The sequence below is a fragment of the Apus apus genome, chromosome 8 (genome assembly GCF_020740795.1).
Source record: "Apus apus isolate bApuApu2 chromosome 8, bApuApu2.pri.cur, whole genome shotgun sequence".
Taxonomy (NCBI): Eukaryota; Metazoa; Chordata; class Aves; order Apodiformes; family Apodidae; genus Apus; species Apus apus.
Window position 1 is genome coordinate 1,792,031 of NC_067289.1, and position 19,941 is coordinate 1,811,971.

A 19,941-nucleotide genomic window follows, 5' to 3' on the forward strand; every position below is an offset into this window, starting at 1 on the left:
GCCCAGCATGTTTCAGGCACGTTTCTGAACAAGTTCTCCAACTCTAGACCCCACAAGCCACCCCTTGCACATCTCATGGATGCTCATGTTTGCTGGTGGGAGCACAGTGCTGCTGGGACATCATGAGGAGGTGGTGGTGGGATGGGGGGTGAAGAAATGGAGATCCACCTCCAAGTTTTGGGGTGTCCACACCTGGTGGTGTCTCCTGCCTCACGTGTCTGGTGTAACTCTGCTTTCTTGTGCTGTTGTGGGGCACTGGGCTGTGTGCATGGCTCAGGGAAGGGTCTCCATCCAGCTGCCTTCTGTGCTGGCATCCTGAAGTTCCCCCTCGTGTGCCCACCCAGTGCATGGTGACCACACCTGTCCAGCTCGTTGCACAGGGTGGTGGGTGATGGCTCTTAAGTGCTTCCATCAGAGGCCACGTGTGGGGGAAGGCAGTGTCAGGGCACCAAGGACTCTCAGTCCTGCCACGGACTGGGGAGGAGGAAGGGGCAGCATGAGGTGGTGGCTGGTCCCTCTGGGATGCCGTGTCCCCACTCTGCTGTTAGTGCCAGTAGCAAGAGGCTGCTCGTTGCAGCCAGCTGTGTGCCTGGGGAGGGGGGGGGAAATCCCCTGAATAATAAAATTGTAAAATATTGTTTTGATTTATCCCTTTTTATCATCTTTTAATATCTGGAAAGGCTGTGTGAGCAAGAGGCCTTCATGAGTTTTGAATGACAGGTTAAAGGGCTCCAATAAAGATTAGATGGTCCACTATCTCCCAAGGAAATTGCATCAAAGTGGTTACTCCTGCTTGCTCCTATTAATTTCCTCTCCATGGCTGCTGGGAGATGCCTCATATCCTGATGCAGCAGACAGGGGCTAAGAGGCACTTTCCATTATCTCAATCATCGCCGTGTTTATGAGGCACTCAGGGTGTGCAGAGCTGTGCCTTGGAGGGGGCAGCACCCTGGGAGCAGAGCTGGGAGCCCAGCAGAGGTGGGACCATCCTGTGGGGGAGCCCAGGAGCAGCCTCTCCCCGGCCTGGTGGTGAACGTGGGTGGAGCTCTGGTCCCTGTGCCAAAATGTAGATGGTCCCTTTGGTTTCATAGGTGTCACCAACGGGGTTTTAAGGTGTCAGGGACAGATGAGCATCCATCAGCACCAGTGAGGACTGGTGGGGTGAGGCAGGGGATCCTATCTTTGTCCCTCCATCTTCCCCCTCTAACCCTGGAGCAGTGAGGCAGTTGATGAATGAAACCTCCCCGCTTGCCCATTAAAGCCTGCCTGCAAGTGTAGCTGGAGCATCTTCTGGTTTATGGACTCACCACCATTTCCTGCTGGAGTGAGCTCGAGGGGCTGAAGGTCAGGAAGGTTGTTAGCCCCAGGGGGGGACAGGGGATGAAAGAGATGGTCCCCTGAAGACGCTGCCATGGGCCCTGGGTCAGCTTTTAAGTGAAATAATCAAATTCTGCGTGGAGAGCTATGTGAGGCTGGAGCCATTCTGCCCGGGTGGCAGAAGGGACATTCTGGATCAGCAGAAGGGAACTGCTGTCCTGCCCCCGTGTGTCCCTGTCCCCATGGGTGCTGCCAGGAGGGGGGTCCTACGGCTCCCGCCGTCCCTGGGTGGGAATGGTGGGGAACCAAGCTGCTGCTGTGGCCCCAGGACCCTGCCTGGCCGGTGACCGTGTCCTCCCTGCACCAGGTCAGTGTTTTCCTGCTGGCTCCAGGATGGAAAAACCCAGCCCTCCTGGCTTTGTAGGACAGTGCTGCCCGGGTACAGGCGCAGAGCTTTTCTGTGTCTCCCTTCTGCTCCGTCCGTTCCTTCTCTTTCCACCAAGAACAGAACCGGGCTGTCACCTCCACCTGGTGCTGCTCAGCACCCAAACCTTTTTCTTTCTTTCTCCTTGCAGCCTGCCCAGCGGGGACATTCAAGGCCAGCCAGGGCACGGGGGGGTGCACACCGTGTCCCCCCAACAGCCGCTCCACCGCCGAGGCCGCGCCGCTCTGCTCCTGCCGCAACGGGTACTACCGGGCGGACCTGGACCCGCCAGCAGCCTCCTGCACCAGTGAGTAACAGATGATGGAAGGGGGGCCAGAGGGTCTTGCTCCCCTCTGCTGCTTGGGGAAGCGCTGGGGATAAAGTCTCCCAACCCGTGAGCTTTCTCTTGTCTTCTTTCCCACCCCCGTCCTGCTGCAGAGGGGAGCGAGTGAGCAGCTGGGTGGGCGTCTGGCAGCTTCCCCACAAGAGTTCAGCTCTGGGGGGGGCTGGGGTGCCCACACTGGGCACCCATCACTCTCCACGTGGCGTGTAGAATCGTGGAAGCATAGAATTGTTTGAGTAGGAAAAGACCTTTGGGATTATCAAGCCCAACCGTTCCCCCAGCCCTGCCAAAGCCACCACTGCCCCGTGTTCCTCAGCACCACATCTACACAGCTTTGAAATCCCTGCAGGGATGGGGACTCCACCCTGCCCTGGGCAGCCTGGGCCAGGGCCTGACAAGTCTTTTGGGGAAGAAAATGTTCCAATCTAGACCTCCCCTGGCACAACTTACCTCCCTAGGTGTGCAAAAAAGACCCCTGCTGGGCCGTTGTTACCCAGACCTCAACATGCTCCTCACACTGACACGAATCCCTTCTCCACCACGCTGGCTCAAGCAGATGATGCTACATCACCCTTTGCTTTTCTGGGACACCACCATGGCACCCACCAAGTGACGAGCAACAGGACAGCCCCACAAACTCCTTCTCTGGCAGCTGCTTGAATTTATACTTCACCCTGACAGTGGTGGTGAAGGCAGAGAGATAGTCCCCAGGATCCATGAGAATTCAGAGTCGTCTGCTGTTGCTGTCTTGTTCATAGTCTTGCAGATGGGGTCCTTTTTTAAGGGTGGAAGGAGGGCAAAGCCTTGGCATTCAGTGTGGGGTTGCATGCCATGCATCACCACTCAGATGTCTGCCTGACCTGCCTGGGATGGCAGTGGTGGCCTCAAGCCTGTCTTTTGGTGAGAGAAGAGCCCAGGAGAGAAGAAGCCTCTGTGCTCTTCAGCCTGCTGGGAACATTAGTCTCAGCCTCAGCTCCCCCCCTAACATCTTCTCCAGCCCATTGGGGAGCTGCAGCTCAAGGATGCTCTGCACCCCAGGGTGCTGGGGGGGGAATCCCCAAAACTGGAAAAGGAAGGAATGATTTGAATGTTCTGGCTCAGTTGAGCTGCCAGACTGGAGGCAGCCAGCAGGTAGCAGGGCTGCAGATGATCTATGGGTCTTTGTTACGTCTCGTTGTGTGGCTGATTTACAGGGCTGCTGTGCTGGGGCAATGCAGTGGAAAAAAAGGCTATTTGCTGATTTTTAGTTCTTCTCCTCGACGCTAAATTTTTACAACACTCTTGATTGGAGGTGCCAGCTGTTCACTGACAAAGTTCCTCCATGTCAGAGGAGTAAATAACCCTGGACCAGAGCCCTTCCCAAGGGCAGTGCCTGCAGGTGTGGCTCCTGTCCCATGCCCCAGCAGGAGGAATCTGGGGGAACAGCAGATTGTCCCTGGGCTGGGGAAGGAAGATGGTTTTCTGTGCCTTTTTCTTGAAAAAAAGCTTGAAAGTACATTGTCTGCTTCAGGTACAAAGAGGGGGGTTGGCTTCAGGTTCCTGAGACAGCTTTTTGAGGGCAACTCGCTACATATTGATCCTTGTCCCCAGCCTTTGTGAGCCCACTGGCCTGGCTCCCCTGGGAGCTGGTGTCCTGACCCCCAGTGTGTCCCCCACCCCTGCTCCTGTAAACCCCCTTTGGCATCTGGGGTGTCAGGGGACCCCACCATGGGATGTGTGTGGTGCCTGGTGTCCACAAAAGCCCTTTCCAGAGAGGATGTCGCGCTGGTGGCTGCTCCAACGGACACGTTGAATCCACAAAGAGGGGGAAAAAATAAGAAGAAAGGGGATGGAATATTTATTTTTTGAAGGGCTGTCATTTTTCTAGGCGTTTTAACAAAATGCTGTCATCCCCAGTATCCGCAGCAACAGCTGAGAGAGGTTCCCAAAGTGCCTGCCTGGTGCAATCAAGGGAGCAGGGGGAGGGGCAGCACAGGCAGCAGGGTCCCCTCCTTCCCCCCCCAGCTGTGGCCAGAACAGGGATGTCAGCCAGATGTCCTCCATGCAGGATGTCCTCTACATCCCACTGCTCTTATCTTCCCCATGCTAAAGGAGCTGCCTCTGCCCAGCCCAGCCCTGGCTGCTAATTAATCTGCAGGCACTAACGATGTTCCCCTGCACACACACGTGGAGGACTCCCCGGGATAGTTTTCCCCAGGAGGGATGTGCTTCACTCTCTTAACCTTTCCTTGCAGGTCAAGTCCTCCATCATCTTTATTGCTCCCCCCACTGTGGCAAAGCCCTTTTTCTTCCTCAGAAGCACAGCACTGAGCCCAGCTAGCACTTAATAATTAATCACTTCCCTTGTTTAATACAACCCAGCAGCTGGATTTTGTGGTTTTGGCTGTGGAGCTGTCCTGGCTGACCCCAAATCCCTCCCTAAATCTAAGCATGCCTCGATGATCCTCTCCCACCTGGAGTCCTCCTGAATCGCTCCCTGTTGGCTCCAGCCCCATTCCAGAAGCACATCCAAGTGGACTCACCTTCAGTTCTCATCCTCTCAAGCATTTGTGATAGGTTGAATCAATGCAATTTTGATCTCCCATCCAACATCCCAGCTGCTCAAGAGAGCAGCAGGTCAATGGAGGGGATTCTCCCCCTCTACTTGGTGCCTGTGAGGCCCCACCTGGAACACTGTGTCCAGTTCTGGAGCCCCCAACACAAGAAGGACATGGGGCTGCTGGAGAGAGTCCAGAGGAGGCCACAGAGATGATGGGAGGGCTGGAGCAGCTCTGCTCTGGAGACAGGCTGGGAGAGTTGGGGTGTTCAGCCTGGAGAAGAGAAGGCTCCAGGGAGAACTGAGAGCACCTTCCAGTGCCTGAAGGGGCTCCAGGAAAGCTGGGGAGGGGCTTGGGACAAGGGCAGGGAGGGAGAGGACAAGGGGGAATGGATGAAAACTGGAAGAGGGGAGGTTGAGATGAGACATGAGGAGGGAATTCTGGAGTGTGAGGGTGGTGAGAGCCTGGCCCAGGTTGCCCAGGGAAGCTGTGGCTGCCCCATCCCTGGCAGTGTTGAAGGGCAGGTTGGATGGGGCTTGGAGCAACCAGTGCGGTTGGAACTAGATGATCTTAAAGGTCCCTCCCAACCCAAACCAGCCTGTGATTCGATGATCCAAGTCCTCCCTTCCCCACAGGTGTCCCGTCCGGCCCCCGCAACGTCATCTCCATCGTCAACGAGACGTCCATCATCCTGGAGTGGCACCCGCCGCGGGAGACGGGCGGTCGGGACGACGTCACCTACAACATCGTCTGCAAGAAGTGCCGCTCGGACCGGCGCTCCTGCTCCCGCTGCGATGACAACGTGGACTTTGTCCCCCGGCAGCTGGGGCTGACAGAAACCCGAGTCTTCATCAGCAACCTGTGGGCACACACCCCCTACACCTTCGAGATTCAGGCTGTCAATGGGGTTTCCAGCAAGAGCCCCTTCCCACCGCAGCACGTCTCTGTCAACATCACCACCAACCAAGCTGGTGAGTCCGGGGATGAGGTGGGGCTGGGGGTCTGAAGCCAGCAAGGCTGGGGATCTGAAGCCATCAAGGCTGGGGGTCTGGAGCCATCAAGGCTGGGGGTCTGGAGCCATCAAGGCTGGGGGTCTGAAGCCATCAAGGCTGGGGGTTTGGAGCCATCAAGGCTGGGGTCTGAAGCCAGCAAGGCTGGGGGTCGGAAGCCAGCAAGGCTGGGGGTCTGAAACCATCAAGGCTGGGGGTTTGGAGCCATCAAGGCTGGGGTCTGAAGCCATCAAGGCTGGGGGTCTGAAGCCATCAAGGCTGGGGGTTTGGAGCCATCAAGGCTGGGGGTCTGAAGCCATCAAGGCTGGGGGTCTGAAGCCATCAAGGCTGGGGATCTGAAGCCATCACGGCTGGGGATCTGAAGCCATCAAGGCTGGGGATCTGAAGCCATCAAGGCTGGGGGTCTGAAGCCATCAAGGCTGGGGGTCTGAAACCACCAAGGCTGGGGGTTTGGAGCCATCACGTACCAGTTGGAAGCTCTGAGGCTGAAGGAAAGAGCTCCCAGGGTGGTGTGTGGTGGCTGTGGTGAACCTGCCCCCTTCAGGTTGGTGGGAGGTGGAGGGAAAGGCCAAAAAAAAAGAGGGGTGGGGAAGGTGGAGGGGGTGTCTGTGCCCTGGGCTGAGAGCTGGGGTGCAAGAGGGAGGGAGGTGAGGGCCAAAGTCCACTTTTTACCCCCCTGTAGATTGTTGGGGATGAAGAGGCATCGCCGTTTTCCCCCTTTTTCCCAGGTGGGAGCAGGGAGGTGGGGTGAATCCAGCCTGGCAAGGCTGCCTGGCTGCATCTCCACAGGGAGGGAGGAGCATCCAAGCGCTGAGTTCAGCCTCTGTCTCCTCTCTCATGTCCCTCTCCCAGTCTTTTCCCCTTCTCCTCTTTTCCAGGCTCCCCTGCCCCTTTCCCTCCCTTCTTCCCGACCAGGCATCAGGAGCTGAACAAGAAGCTCTGGGCCAAGCCTGGATGCAGACGCTTGATGTGCAGAAGGCAAAGGGTCCTGGGCTTCAGGGAGGAGCCCAGGGAGGGAGCAGAGGGGATGGGAACCATCTGCTTGGGGTGGAGAAAGGGGGTGGAAATTCCTGCCAACCTCTTCCCTGTGCTCGTGCCCGGCTGACATCACCGTCTGCTGAACCATGGGCAAGCAAACCTGCCCCTGGTTTCCAGGCCTTTTCTCCCAGAGTGGGATTTTTTGGGGTGTTTCTTCACTCATCTCCCACCCCAGGGCTGCCCAGGAGCTGGGAACAGCCAGGGCTCCCCACTCTGCCTCCCTGTTTGCTGCTTATCCACGTGGAAGCGCTCCCAGTGGGTGAGCCGGGCTGTGGTGCCACCAGATGGAAGCACGTGGGGTGTGCCAAGGGCAGGATGGGTGCTGACCCCCTGAAATCCCTGGGCAGGGGGTTTTCCCACCCCGTTCTCCTTGCGTGGAGCTGGATGTGGAGCAGTGGGTGAATCCAGCAGGGCTGCAGAGCAGTGGGTGCACCCAGCAGGGCTGCAGAGCAGTGGGTGCACCCGCCAGGGCTGTCCCAGCCCGCTCCACCAGCCCCGCCAACGGGGCGGGGAACGTGGCAATTAACAAAGCAGCAATCAAGCTGAGTGTTTAATTTCAGCCCACGAGCATCTTCTGGGAGCGGATGTGGAGAGATGAAAAAGAAAGGACGGGATTAAATCTGCTGGGTAAACAGAGGCGGTGCCGTGTTACCGGCAGCTCCCGCTGCCCCGCGTTCCCTCCCCAGCACCCAGAGCTTGGCTCTGCCCTGGATCCATGGGGAGGAGGCATTTTCCCTGCACTGGCCAGGGAGCTGACCCTGTGAGCAGGGGTGCCAGCACCTCTTTGGGTGTGGAGGGACTTGGGTGCTTCCCTTGGAGGCATTCGGTGGGATTAAGTGCAGGGTCAGGGCCATGTTGGCCAGCTCTGGCCCTTCCAGGGTGACTTGGAGAGGAAAAAGCCTTTGGAAAAGTGGCTCCTGGCTAATTTGGTGTCCTTGGTGGTGGAAGGCTGATGTTGCTGCTGCTGGGGATGCTTGGCTCCTGGGGTGCTCAGCTCCTGGGGTGCTCAGCTCCAGAGATGCTTGGCTTCAGGATGCTCATGTCCATGGATGTTTGGCTTCAGGGGTGCTGGGCTCTGGGGGTGCTCAGCTCCTGGGGTGCTCTGCTCCAGGATGCTTGGCTCTGCTGGGCAATTGGCTCAGAGATGCTTGGCTCCAGGATGCTCATGTCCATGGATGTTTGGCTTCAGGGGTGCTGGGCTCTAGGGGTGCTCAACTCTGTGGCTGCTCGGATCTGGGGGTGCTCTGCTTTGGAATGTTCTGCTCTAGGGGTGCTCAGCTTTGGGATCCTCTGCTCTGGGCTGCTCAGCTCTGGGGACCATTGTGTCTAGGGATGCTTGTCTCCAGAGGTGCTCACCTCTGGGGCTGCTTGGATCTGGGGGTGCTCTGCTTTGGAATGTCCAGCTCTGGGGGATGTCAGATGTTCAGTTCCCTTGCAGGCACAGAACAGCCCTGGGATTGCGGCAGTGCACTCGGGAGCAGGGCAGGGAGCAGTGGCAGTGGGGACAAGGTGCCTGGCAGCTTTTTTTTAGGACATGAGCTGGCTTGGCTCTGTCCCTGGTGTGTGAGCTCCAGTACTGCAGGTGGCTCCACGGAGCAATGTGGAGTGTGGTGGGGGCAGCAAGGCTGGTCAGAAATGCACAGCACGGAGGGAAGGGGGTTGGACAAGCCCCACCAGGGTCACACCCAGTACTGAGCATCTTCCTTTCTCCAGGAGAGCTGAGACAAGATGCCTGGGGCTGCTCTGGTTTGCTCCTTGGAGGTCTTGGGGGCTGCAGGGATGGAGACTGCACCTCTCGAGCACCCTTGAGCCATGACCCCCAGGGTGGGCAACCAGCTGAAGGTTATTTTGAGACTGTTCTGCAAGTGTTTGGGCTTTGGAAATGGAACTCCTGTGAGTAGCGTGTTTGGATGCTGAGGATGAGCATCCCCAGAGAGCCCCTGAGAGCAGGCCCAGCTGCTCCTCTGGCCAGGCTGAGCCAAACCACGCTGCAGGCTCCAGCACCTTGGGCTCCATTTGCTGGGCTGGGGTCTCCCTACCCTGGTTTCCCATCACTGTCCTCAGGGTGGGCAGATTTTTGCTCTGTGTCCCACAGCCCCTGGGGTGGTGGCTGTGGCACAGGCTGCTCCATGGGGAGCCTGTTCCAGCAGCAGAGCTGGGGACCCTCAGCACTGGGGACCTTGGTTTGTCTCCACGGGGGGAGCTTTGCTGTCTTTGCCCCTCGGTGAGTGATATCCTTGGAGCAAGCAATCCCAGGGAGAAGGAACACTGGAGATGACTAAACTCCTAATTAAAAAGAATAATTGGCGTCAGTGGCAGAATTCCCTCGCCGGCTCCACATACGCTGCAGAGATGCTGCTTTTCCCACTGCTGATGTGTGAAGGTGTCCCATGGGGGGACATATTCACAAGCCTGGAAGATCTGGGCTGCTCCACCAGCCTGGAAGATCTGGGCTGCTCCACCAGCCCAGGAGACTTGGGCCCCCCTCGCTAGGGCTGCCGGTTCATCCCCCCTCTCCCTTAACTTTCCCTCCCTCCCCGCTTCCTCGGCAGCCCCCTCCACCGTCCCCATCATGCACCAGGTGAGTGCCACCATGAGGAGCATCACCCTCTCCTGGCCCCAGCCCGAGCAGCCCAACGGCATCATCCTGGACTACGAGCTCCGTTACTACGAGAAGCTGAGCCGCATCTGCACGCCCGACCTCGGCGGCGCCGTGGGCTCCCGGCCGGCAGCGGTGAGCTGGGCACAGACCTCCTGCTGCTGGGCTGGGATGGGGCCACCTGCAGCTTCCTTTTGGTGCTGCCTGGGCCTGAGCCTGCTGGGAGAGGGAGAAACCTGATGAGCTTCGAGTTGTCAGGCTCTTTTCCTGGGAAGGGATGCATTGGGGTGGGTGTCCCGTTGTCCGCGCCAGCTCCGGAGGGTGGGAATGATGTGCAACCCAGGGAGGGGATGTTGTGGCTGCAGTTGTTAATTCCTCCCCCGTGGGCAGCATTTTCTCCCATTGCATCAGTGTCTTTTGCTGCCTTAGCTCTGGTATCTGCAAGGGTGAAAGGGACCCAGAGCGTGGGGAGGGTCAGGAGGAAAGAAGAGTGTGGTGGGGACCAGCAGAGGTGATCAGGGTTGTCCCTACCCCAAGTCCCTGCCCCTCACCCTCACACTGGCAGCTCATCCTCCCTGCAGGGCACACACTCTCAACCCGTGCAGTGACCCGTGCTGAGCACAAGCTGTTCCATCCCTCCTGCCTCTTGCCAGCTTTAATGAATTCCTCTAAACGTGCATAATTAGATGATGCCACCAGTGGCCACTTCACAGCGAATCGCCAGGGAACGAGGCAAAAAATGAGATTTGAGATGCATGAGGTTTCTGCTGAGGTGCTGCATGAGGAGCTGTGCTGGCAGAGCAGGGGCCGCAGGGGCTGGGGCTCTCAGCAGAGCCCAGCTGCTCTTGGATCTGCCTGAGCAGGGCCCCATGGGGAGCTGGTGCTTCCAACACCCCATGGTGCTTCTTAAATGTTCAGGACATGGGTGGTTTGAAGAGGAGGAGCTCGCTGCTCATGGGTGTTTTTGCTCTGGATGCTCTGGGTTTTTCCCCTGTGGCTCCAGGCTCCTGGCTGTGGTGGGACCAGGGGTTGCTGGAGTGGCATGTGCTGTGGGGAGTTCCTCAGTTCCCTGGAGACCAAGGACATGGGGTAATGGTTGTAAACTGAAAAAAGAGAGATTCAGGTTAGAGATCAGGTGGAAATTCTTGAGTGTGAGAGTGGTGAGACACTGGAACAGGCTGCCCAGAGATGTTGTGGGGGCTCCATCCCTGGCAGTGTTGAAGGGCAGGTTGGATGGGACTTGGAGCAACCTGGGCTAGTGGGAGGTGTCCCTGCCCATGCAGGGGGTTGGAACTGGATGATCTTGAAGGTCCCTCCCAACCCAAACCAGTCTGGGATCCTGTGTGTCAGGGGATGAGGGCAACCAGGAGGGTCCCAGCCACTTCCTCCAAGCTGTCCTGAACCTGCCCTACCGCTCCCCCCGCCTCGCAGACAAACCTGATCCCTGCCACCACCAGGGACGGGTGGGCCCCCCCCCCCCGTGACTGTCCCTGCTGATGCTCTCCCTCAACCCACAGGACCACAACGAGTACAACTCCTCCATGGCCCGCAGCCAGACCAACACGGCCCGCATCGAGGGGCTGCGCCCGGGCATGGTCTACGTGGTGCAGGTGCGCGCCCGCACCGTGGCCGGGTACGGCAAGTACAGCGGGAAGATGTGCTTCCAGACCCTGACCGATGGTGAGTCCTGGGGGGCTGGGGCAGGACCAGGGCCGAGGGGCTCAAACTCCAGCACAGGAAGTTTGCACCTCAGCGTGAGTTGTAGAACTGGGCGTCCTGGTGGACAGGAGGGTGACCATGACCAGCAATGTGCCCTTGTGGCCAAGAAGGCCAATGGATCCTGGGGTGGGTTAGAAAGGGGGTGGTTAGTAGGTCAAGAGAGGTTCTCCTCCCCCTCTATTCTGCCTTGGTGAGGCCACATCTGGAGTGTTGTGTCCAGTTCTGGGCCCCTCAGTTCAAGAAGGACAGGGAGCTGCTTGAGAGAGTCCAGGGCAGAGCCACAGAGATGATGAAGGGAGTGGAACATCTCCCTGATGAGGAAAGGCTGAGGGAGCTGGGGCTCTTGAGCTTGGAGGAGACTGAGGGGTGACCTCATCAGTGTTTAGAAATATGTTAAGGGCAGTGTCAGGAGAACAGAGCCAGGTTCTTCTCAATGATGTCCAGTGACAGGGCAAGGGGCAGTGGGTGCAAACTGGAGCACAGGAGGTTCCACGTGAATAATAGGAAAAACTTCTTTCCTGTGAGAGTGACAGAGCCCTGGGACAGGCTGCCCAGGGAGGCTGTGGAGTCTCCTTCTCTGGAGACATTCAAACCCACCTGGACATGTTCCTGTGTGATGTGCTCTGGGTGACCCTGCTCTGGCAGGGGGGTTGGACTAGATGATCTTTTGAGGTCCCTTCCAACCCCTAAGATTCTGTGATGAGGAAGAACTTCTTGACTGTGAGGGTGACAGAGCCCTGGGACAGGCTGCCCAGAGAGGTTGTGGAGTCTCCTTCTCTGGAGACTTTCAAGACCTATCTGGATGCCTTTCTGAGTGACCTGCCCTCCTTGTTTGTTGTTTGGTTTTGGTTTTTTTGGTCCTGCTCTGGCAGGTGGGGCTGGACTTGATGGTCTTCAGAGGCCCCTTCCAGACCCTGACATGCTGTGATTCTGTGACTGGGAGCAACAGCCTTGGTGTGTCATTGGATTTCAGGAGCTTGTCTCTGCAAACCTCTCCCCTGGCAGTGTGATGGAAGCCCCGTGGTCCAGAGTGTGGTCTTATGACCAGCTGGAGGAGTAATCTGCTTTACATCTCGTTGCTCAAGTTTCTCCCCCGCTACTGAGCCGTGGTTTTGTCTGTCCTGCCTCTGATGGTGGTGGCTGAGCCCCCCTGCCACCAGCTGCACGTCCAGCATGGTGGGGAGGTGTGGAGGGTTGTAGGTACCTGCAGGAGGGACTCCTGGAGTGCTCAGAGCCACGTCTGAGCCATCAGGGCAAAGCTGGAAGGGTCAGACCCATCTCTAAATGCTGATTCTTCTCTCCCTTTTGGAGGGAAAGGGTCAGCTCGTGTCTTCTGGCCTCCTCAGCAGACTTGGGTTTGGTTTTCCTCTGGCCCCTTCCCTGCACCTACCAGCACTAGATCCCTTTAGAGACTAACTACTCGTGGGGGTGGGGGGCGATTTCATTACTCCCAGCTTTGGGACAAATCCAGAAGTTGGTGAATGAAGCTAAAGCTCCTTCATGGTCCTCCTACCCCTCCAGACACTGGGGAAGCTGAAGTCCCTGCCACGAGCTCCTTGCAGGAAAATTAGGAAAAAAAAATTCCCAGGAAGAGTGGTCAGACCCTGGCACAGGCTGCCCAGGGAGCTGGTGGAGTCACCATCCCTGGGTGTGTTGGAGGGAGGTTTGGATGTGGTGTTGGTGGAGCTGGTTTAGGGGAGAAGTTTGTAGAGCAGGGATGATGGTTGGACTGGGTGATCCCACGGGGCTTTTCCTGCCTGAATGGTTCTGTGATTCCATGATTCCTTGCCTTTGCTGACGTGGCTCCTACTCCACTTTGGTGACACCCATGGTGACAGCCCCACTCACTATCTTTCCTAAAAGGTCCCTTCTTTCCTAAAACCAGGTCACCCCGTGCTTGCTGGGGCAGGAAAGGGAAACCAGGCAGGGTGACCAAAGGGAAGGAAGTGGTGACAGACACCCCCCCAGTGCCTCACACAGTCGGGATTAGAGAAGCAAGAAGAAAAATCCTGCTTCAAATAAGCAATTAATTGAAATTTAATAAGAACGGGTAGTTTAGATTATTAAATAATAATTGATTGTTAGATGAAAATTCCTCAGGATTTAAGCAGCGTGCAAGAGATAAATGGAGTTGCTGGTAATTAACTGCAGAGGAGAAAAATACTGATAAAAGGCTGCTGAATGCTTTCTTTTGGAGTGAGTTTTATTTTAACCCTTGCTGGTGGCTCCTGGCCCAGCCTTGGATCAAGCACTGGCTGGACAGTTGGGCCCACAGAGTGGTGGTCAGTGGAGTCCCATCCAGCTGGTCACAAGTGGTGTCCTCAGGGCTCCGTGTTGGGGCTGTTTGTGTTAAACATCTAATTGATGATCTCGATAAGGACACAGAGTGTGTCATCAGTGGGTTTGGGATGACACCAAGCAAGGAGGGAGTGTGGATCTGCACGAGGACAGGGAGGCTCTGCAAAGAGACTTGGATGGATTGGATCCTTGGGCTCGTGTCCATGGTCTGGGCTTCACCAAGGCCAAGTGCTGGGTCCTGCACTTGGGCCACAGCAACCCCAGGCAACGCTCCAGGCTTGGGGAAGTGTGGCTGGGAAGGGTCTGGCAGGAAAGGACCTGGGGGTTCTCATTGAACATGAGCCAGTGTGTGCCCAGGTGGCCAAGAAAGCCCATGGCATCCTGGCCTGTCTTAGAAAGAGTGTGACCAGCAGCAGCAGAGAGGGGATTGTCCCCCTGTGCTCAGCCCTGGTGAGGCCACACCTGGAGTGCTGTGTCCAGTTCTGGGCACCTCAATTCCAGAGAGATCTGGAGGTGCTGGAGCGAGGACAGAGGAGGCAACGGAGCTGGGGAAGGGCCTGGAGAATCCATCTGATGAAGAAGGCTTGAAGGAGCTGGGAATGTTTAGTGTGAGGAAGAGGAGGCTGAGGGGAGACCTCATCAGTCTCTGCAACCCCCTGAAAGGTCATTGTAGAGGTTGGTGCTGGTCTCTCCTCACAGGTGATCAGTGACAGAACAAGAGGGAAGGGCTTCAAGCTGCAGCAGGGCAGGGTCAGACTGGACATGAGGAAGGATTTTTTCCCAGGAAGAGTGGTCAGACCCTGGCACAGGCTGCCCAGGGAGGTGGTGGAGTCACCATCCCTGGTGTGTTGAAGGGAGGTTTGGATGTGGTGTTGGTGGAGCCGGTTTAGGGGAGAAGTTTGTAGAGCAGGGATGATGGTTGGACTGGGTGATCCCATGGGGCCTTTCCAGCCTGAATGGTTCTATGAGTCTATGACAGACCTTGCTGGGGATGTTTGGAGAAGATGAAGTTTCAGGAGGGCTGCAGAAGACCCCAGGAGTGTGGGCTCTGCTGGGTACTGTCCACCCACACAGGCATGGGTGCCCCCAGTGCCAACAGGGCAGAGGAAGGGGAAAATGGGGGGAACATGTGGAGATGGCAGGTGGCTTTCTCAGGGTTGGTGTAGGCACATCCAGTCCTCCCTGTGCCATCTGGGCTTTTGGGGTGGCCAAGGGGCCACGGGGTGTGCGGGATCCTCGGGGTGAGAGGGTGCAGTGGCTGCTGTGTCTCTGCAAAATGAGTTGGCTTGTGCTGTAGGTGTGGAAACCTACCAGGAGACCTGCTGTGGAGGGCTGGGGTTCTCCTGGGCCTCTCTCAAGGGTAATGGTTGGTGGTGGACTCTCTGGTGCCTAATATGGGTGAGCCTCCTTTGAGGGGAGACCTTCCTGCTCTCTACAGCTGTCTGAAAGGAGGTTGCAGCAGGGTGGGGGTTGGTCTCTTCTCCCAAATAATGAGTGATAGAGCAAGAGGAAATGGCCTCAAGTTGTGCCAGGGGAGATATAGATTGGGAATAATTTCATCATGGAAAGAGTTGTCAGGGCCTGGCCCAGGCTGCCCAGGGCAGGGGTGGAGTCCCCATCCCTGGAGGGATTTCAAAGCCCTGGAGATGGTGCTGAGGGACATGGGGCAGTGGTGGCCTTGGCAGGGCTGGGTTAATGGTTGGACTGGATGATCTTAAAGATCTTAAAAGATCAAAACCTTGGATATGATTCCAAGATCCTGTGAACCTTCCCTGGCTGGTTTGGTTGTTAATAGGGTCTTTTCCCTTCCTCGTTTCCTGCACCTTGTAGGAACTTTGTGTTCATGAGTCCCCATGTTAAATTTGGTTGAAGTGACCCACAGGTTTAAAAGTGTGGAGGGAAGAGAAAGCCCAGAGGCATAGGCAAAGCCACCTTGTGAACCTCATTTTATTGGGAAACTGGGCCTGTTGGTTTGACTTGATTCTTAGGACCTTTTCTTCCATATTGTTAACCCAAACCAGATGTGAGTCAAGTGTGACAATCAATCCTTGGGCAACGCAGCATCAGCTCATCTCATGTGCCCTGAACAACTCTCCTGCCAGAGTCCCCCTTGTCCCACTGCCCTCCCATGGGAGCAGCACCCATGGAGTCAGAGAAGAAGGTCTTGAGCCCATTGCCAGGAGGCTGCCCTTGCTCCCTGAGCACGCAAGGGAGCACTGACCCTGTCCCTCTTCTCTGGCAGATGACTACAAGTCGGAGCTGAGAGAGCAGCTGCCTTTGATCGCAGGGTCTGCAGCAGCTGGGGTGGTCTTCATCGTCTCACTGGTGGCCATTTCCATCGTTTGCAGCAGGTGGGTCCCCTGTGGGGGGGGGAAATGGGAGGGGGCTGGATTTGGGGTGGAAGGGGGAGGACGGGCAAACTCAGTGGCTGGAGAGGGCGCTGAGCTGTCGCTGCTCCCTGGGGGCTGCTGGCAGGGGAGCAGGTCAGGGCTGTCACCAGCCACGTGTCCCTCAAGGCCAGTGTTTTGTCCCCCCTTCTTCCAGGAAGCGTGCCTACAGCAAGGAGGCCGTGTACAGTGACAAGCTGCAGCACTACAGCACTGGGAGAGGTGAGTCCAGGGAAACCACACCTGCCCTGCTTCCCCCTTCCAGTGCACCCAGTGTAGGGTGAGAGCCCCACGGTGACATGGAGAGGGAGTGGAGGTGTCCACAGCTGCCATCTGGGGGGGGTTTGCTGTGGTACAGCCTTGTGGGTGGGAGAGGAAGAGCAACAAGGGGGATTAGGAGGCTAGGGAAGGATTTGGGGGGGATGTAGGGAGAAGGGGAGATGGAGGGGGACAAGGCAAAGGGAGGGCATGCTGGGAAGGCTCCCAGAGGAGGAAGAGAAGGTGAGAGGCAGGGGGTGGAGCAGGGATGAGCTCCTGATCTCCTGCCACAGGCTCTGCCCAGGCCAAGGTTGGTGCTGAGCTGCTCTTCACCCCTAAAGGGACTCAATTTCCGAGCATGGCTGGGGCTTGGGGGCTGGTGGCCAGCACTATCCTGGCCCTGTGGCTGATGGTTGCTCAACTCCAGGAAGAATGTGTGGCCAGTGACTTGGAAGGTTCATTGGGTTTTGGGCTGCTGACCCCCTTGGCAAACACCTAGGGGGGACTGAGCTTGGTGGGCCTTTTCCTCAGACACCTTTGTGGTTGGTGCAGCTGTGGACCAGAATAAACGTGAGGCACCTGTTGTGTATAAGGTGGGCTCAGGTGCTCCTCCAGCTCCTGGTAAAGCAGCCAGAGGCCATCATGATCACTGGGACTTATAATAAAGCAGAAAGCAGCAGCTCCAGGGGGTGAGGAGTTGCCCCCTGGTGCCCACAGGCTCCATGCCCTGTCCCCATGGGATGTAGATCCCATTTACTCTCTCCCAGAGATGCCTCCCGGGTACTTTTTGCTGCCTTGCAGGAAGAAGCTGTCCCTGCATCCTGGGCATCTGCCTGGGGAAAAGTGATGGTGGCAGGATGTGGGGATGGGCACCAGACAAGGAAGGAGGGAGGGATGGAGATGGAGCCATCAGCCTGGCAGAGAAAACAGGAGGGATGAGTGGGAAGGAAAGGGCTTGGAGGCAGCCAGGAGAGCCCAACCAAGCTGGTAACACGGCAGGATCTCTTTTGACCTTCTCAGCTTCATCCCAGATCCTCCCAACATGATGGTGGGGCTGTGAGGGGCCATAAACCTCCCAGCACAGGATAAATTGTTTTTCAAACATCACCAGGTCATGCTTATATCCGACAGACCTGTGCTGTGCCTCCCTCTGCTCTTTGCCTGTCTGCACCATGAGTGGCCTGGGAAGATGTGTTTAATGCCTGATGGCTAAACCTTTGTTGAGCTGCAGGTGGGCTACCACAAGCTGGAGCATGGGAGGTTCAAGCTGAACAAGCTGCCCAGGGGGTTTGTGGAGTCTCCACCCCTGGAAACATTCCAACCCCCTGGATGTGTTCCTGTGGGATCTGCTCTATGGGATCCTGCTCTGGCAGGGGGGTTGGACTGGATCATCTCCAGAGGTCCCTTCCAACCCCTGCCATTTTGGGATTCTGTGACTTCTTCTTCCCATTTCCCCTCAGTTTTGAGACATTCCCCACCCCACATGCACCCCGGGCTCACCCCAGCACCCAGACCCCAGGGTAGGAGAGCACTGAAATTGTGTCTGTGGTTGGTTTTCAAAGCTGGGCGATGTGAGAGTCGGGGGTGGGTTCTGGGGGGTTCCTGGATGTGCAGGAAAACCCTTTCAAGGTCAGCAAGCCCTCCAGGTGCTCTGATGCTGGAGCAAAACAGGTGGGGAATTTGTGGTGAGCAACTAATGGAGTAACAAGCACATCTGCTGGAACAAATCATCCCTGTGTTCAGCAATTCCAGCCGCCCCGGCGCAGCTCCCCGGGACCACCGGCCGCTGGTAGGGGCTGCCCCGGGGGGGGTTGGGGTGAGCTGGGGCTTCTCAGGTTGTCCCTTCTCATGCTTTGTCTCTGCCACTGCTTCACCAGGAGCTCTCAGAGAGCAGTGGCAGCCGTTGGGCAGGCTGGGGTTTTCCTCTTTCATGACGATGTTTATTTCCAAGGAGAAACGCCGTCGGAAGGGATCGAATGCTGGGGTCAGGGTTGCAGGGTGCTTCAGCTTTCCAAGACTGATGGGAAAAATTGCCCTGGGCTGCAGTAGTGATCAGTGGCTTAATCCTGTTCCTCCTGAGGTGGTGTTGAGGGCAGGCAGCTCTCCCAGGCAGGCTCAGCACCACTTGCCCGATCCTGCGGGCATTTGCCCGTGTTTGACCGTCATGGCTGTGAGCAGCCGGGGGCTGAGGTCTGGGGAGATGAGTAACGGGGTTAGGTGTCCCAATCCCACACCTTTGGGTGGGCTGGGGATTGGTGGAGAGCTGAACCTGGGGTTTCCTGAGCCCACAGGCAGATCCCAGGGCACTTCAGAGAGTGTTTGAAGAGCAGGCGGTGTCAACAGTGGGCAGGAACTTGGGCATGATTGCCGTCTTTATTCCTTCAGTGTTTGGATCAGTGAGTCAGTCTCGGTTACGATCCTGTAAATCCCTTTGTAATCCTGGCTGGAGCATCAGCTGCTCTTGTAAAAAAATTTATGGGGCAGTTAAAGTGGATGAGACAGAGCTGTAAAGGGATTTATGAACTGGGAGATGCACAGATGGCTTCATCACAGCCTTCCCCGCCCGCTCCAAGGTGCAGAGCTTTGCCCCAAATGCCCCTTTTGGGGATGATGATGCTCCTGCCTGATCCCTCCTGGAATGCTGGGGGGTCCTGCAGGCACTTGCACCACCTTGGTGGCTGTTCTGCACCAGCAGTGCCCTGCTCCAGCCTTGCCTGCCCCCTCCCCAGTTACCTGCTGGTAAACTTGCAAAGTGGCCAGGAGCTGATTTGGTTTCCCAGTGCAGAGCTGATGATGCTGTGGTCCAGGTGTTTGTGCCTCAGCTCTGGAAAGGCCCTGGGAAGCAGCAGCATGAAGGGATTGTGGCCCTCAGTGGGGTCCTTCACAGTGCAACGGAACACTGTTTATCACTATAAGGGTGAGGGACCCTGAGGAGGAGGACCAGGCAGCCCTGTCCCTCCTGTCTCCTCCAGAGACGACCTTGAGGGGCTTCTACACCATCCCTGCTCCTCTTTTTGGGTGAGAAATGGCACGAGGGGGGCCTGAACCCCCACAGGGGGACCACAGCCTTTTCTGGGTGCCCTATAGGGACCTCAGGGTGACGCTGGTGTCCTGCCAAGCCCTGGGGGTGGCCGTGGCCACACTTTGTCCCCGGCAGCTCTGCCAGCCCCAGGGCACTCAAACATGACACCTGCAAATCCCATCTGGGGAATGTGGGGACCTGTGTTGCTTTTTCCCCCCCATCTGAAAATCTTTCTGCATCTCCCTGCAGCGTGGCCAGTCCTGCTGCCACACGTTGTCCCCATGCAGGGGACTGACACTTGTCACCAGGGCTGGCCAGGTCCTGTGTTTTGGCTCCATACAGGCTGTTGGTGATAATTGTCACACTCGCTCCATTTAGTAGCAGCCACAAAGCTACCAGAGGCCTTTTTGGGTAAATAAAAGAGTTCTCCACCAAGGTGTGGAGCCAGGAGAAGGCCTCACCATAAAAGCAGCTCGTTGTTGTTCAGGTCTGGAACTGCTCCCCGTGGCAGTGGGGAGGATGAGGAAGGGCAGAGAGGGAGAGGAGGGGACTCAGGGACGTCGGCAGGAGTGGTGGGACCAAAGATCATGACACAGGTCTGTGGAGGTGGCACAGATGAGCAGAGTGATAGAGGGCGTGAGGACATGGGTCTCCAGCTCTTGGCCACGGCACAACTGCTCTTGGTTTCTCTCCCTTTTGCCGTTGGGCCCATCTTTCCTGCAAGAAGGGTCTCCAGGGATGAAGATCTACATCGACCCCTTCACTTACGAGGACCCCAATGAAGCAGTGCGAGAGTTCGCCAAGGAGATCGATGTGTCCTTTGTGAAGATTGAAGAGGTCATTGGAGCAGGTGGGTCTCACCATCCCTCCCTCCCCGCCCTCTCAGCCATTCATGCCTGGCCACATAACCCTTGGAGCCATTTTCTGGGGGTGCACCCATGGTTCTTCACTGGGAAACAGGCTCAGGGGAGCCTCGATGCATCAGGCTT

General features: G+C 57.1%; 1 protein-coding gene across 4 annotated transcripts in view; it reads left to right on the forward strand.

Annotated features, from left to right (window-relative positions):
* The window catches only part of EPHB1 (EPH receptor B1), an 80,942-nt gene that overhangs the window by 53,106 nt on the left and 7,895 nt on the right, over positions 1–19,941 (forward strand). Inside the window, exons 4-10 of one of the 4 annotated variants that reach the window (XM_051625913.1) lie at positions 1,893–2,048; positions 5,257–5,592; positions 9,222–9,403; positions 10,786–10,948; positions 15,528–15,636; positions 15,830–15,894; positions 19,677–19,802. In XM_051625913.1, the coding sequence (XP_051481873.1) occupies positions 1,893–2,048; positions 5,257–5,592; positions 9,222–9,403; positions 10,786–10,948; positions 15,528–15,636; positions 15,830–15,894; positions 19,677–19,802 (1,137 nt within the window). The other 3 variants (XM_051625914.1, XR_007890153.1, XM_051625915.1) reach the window with 3 other exon arrangements.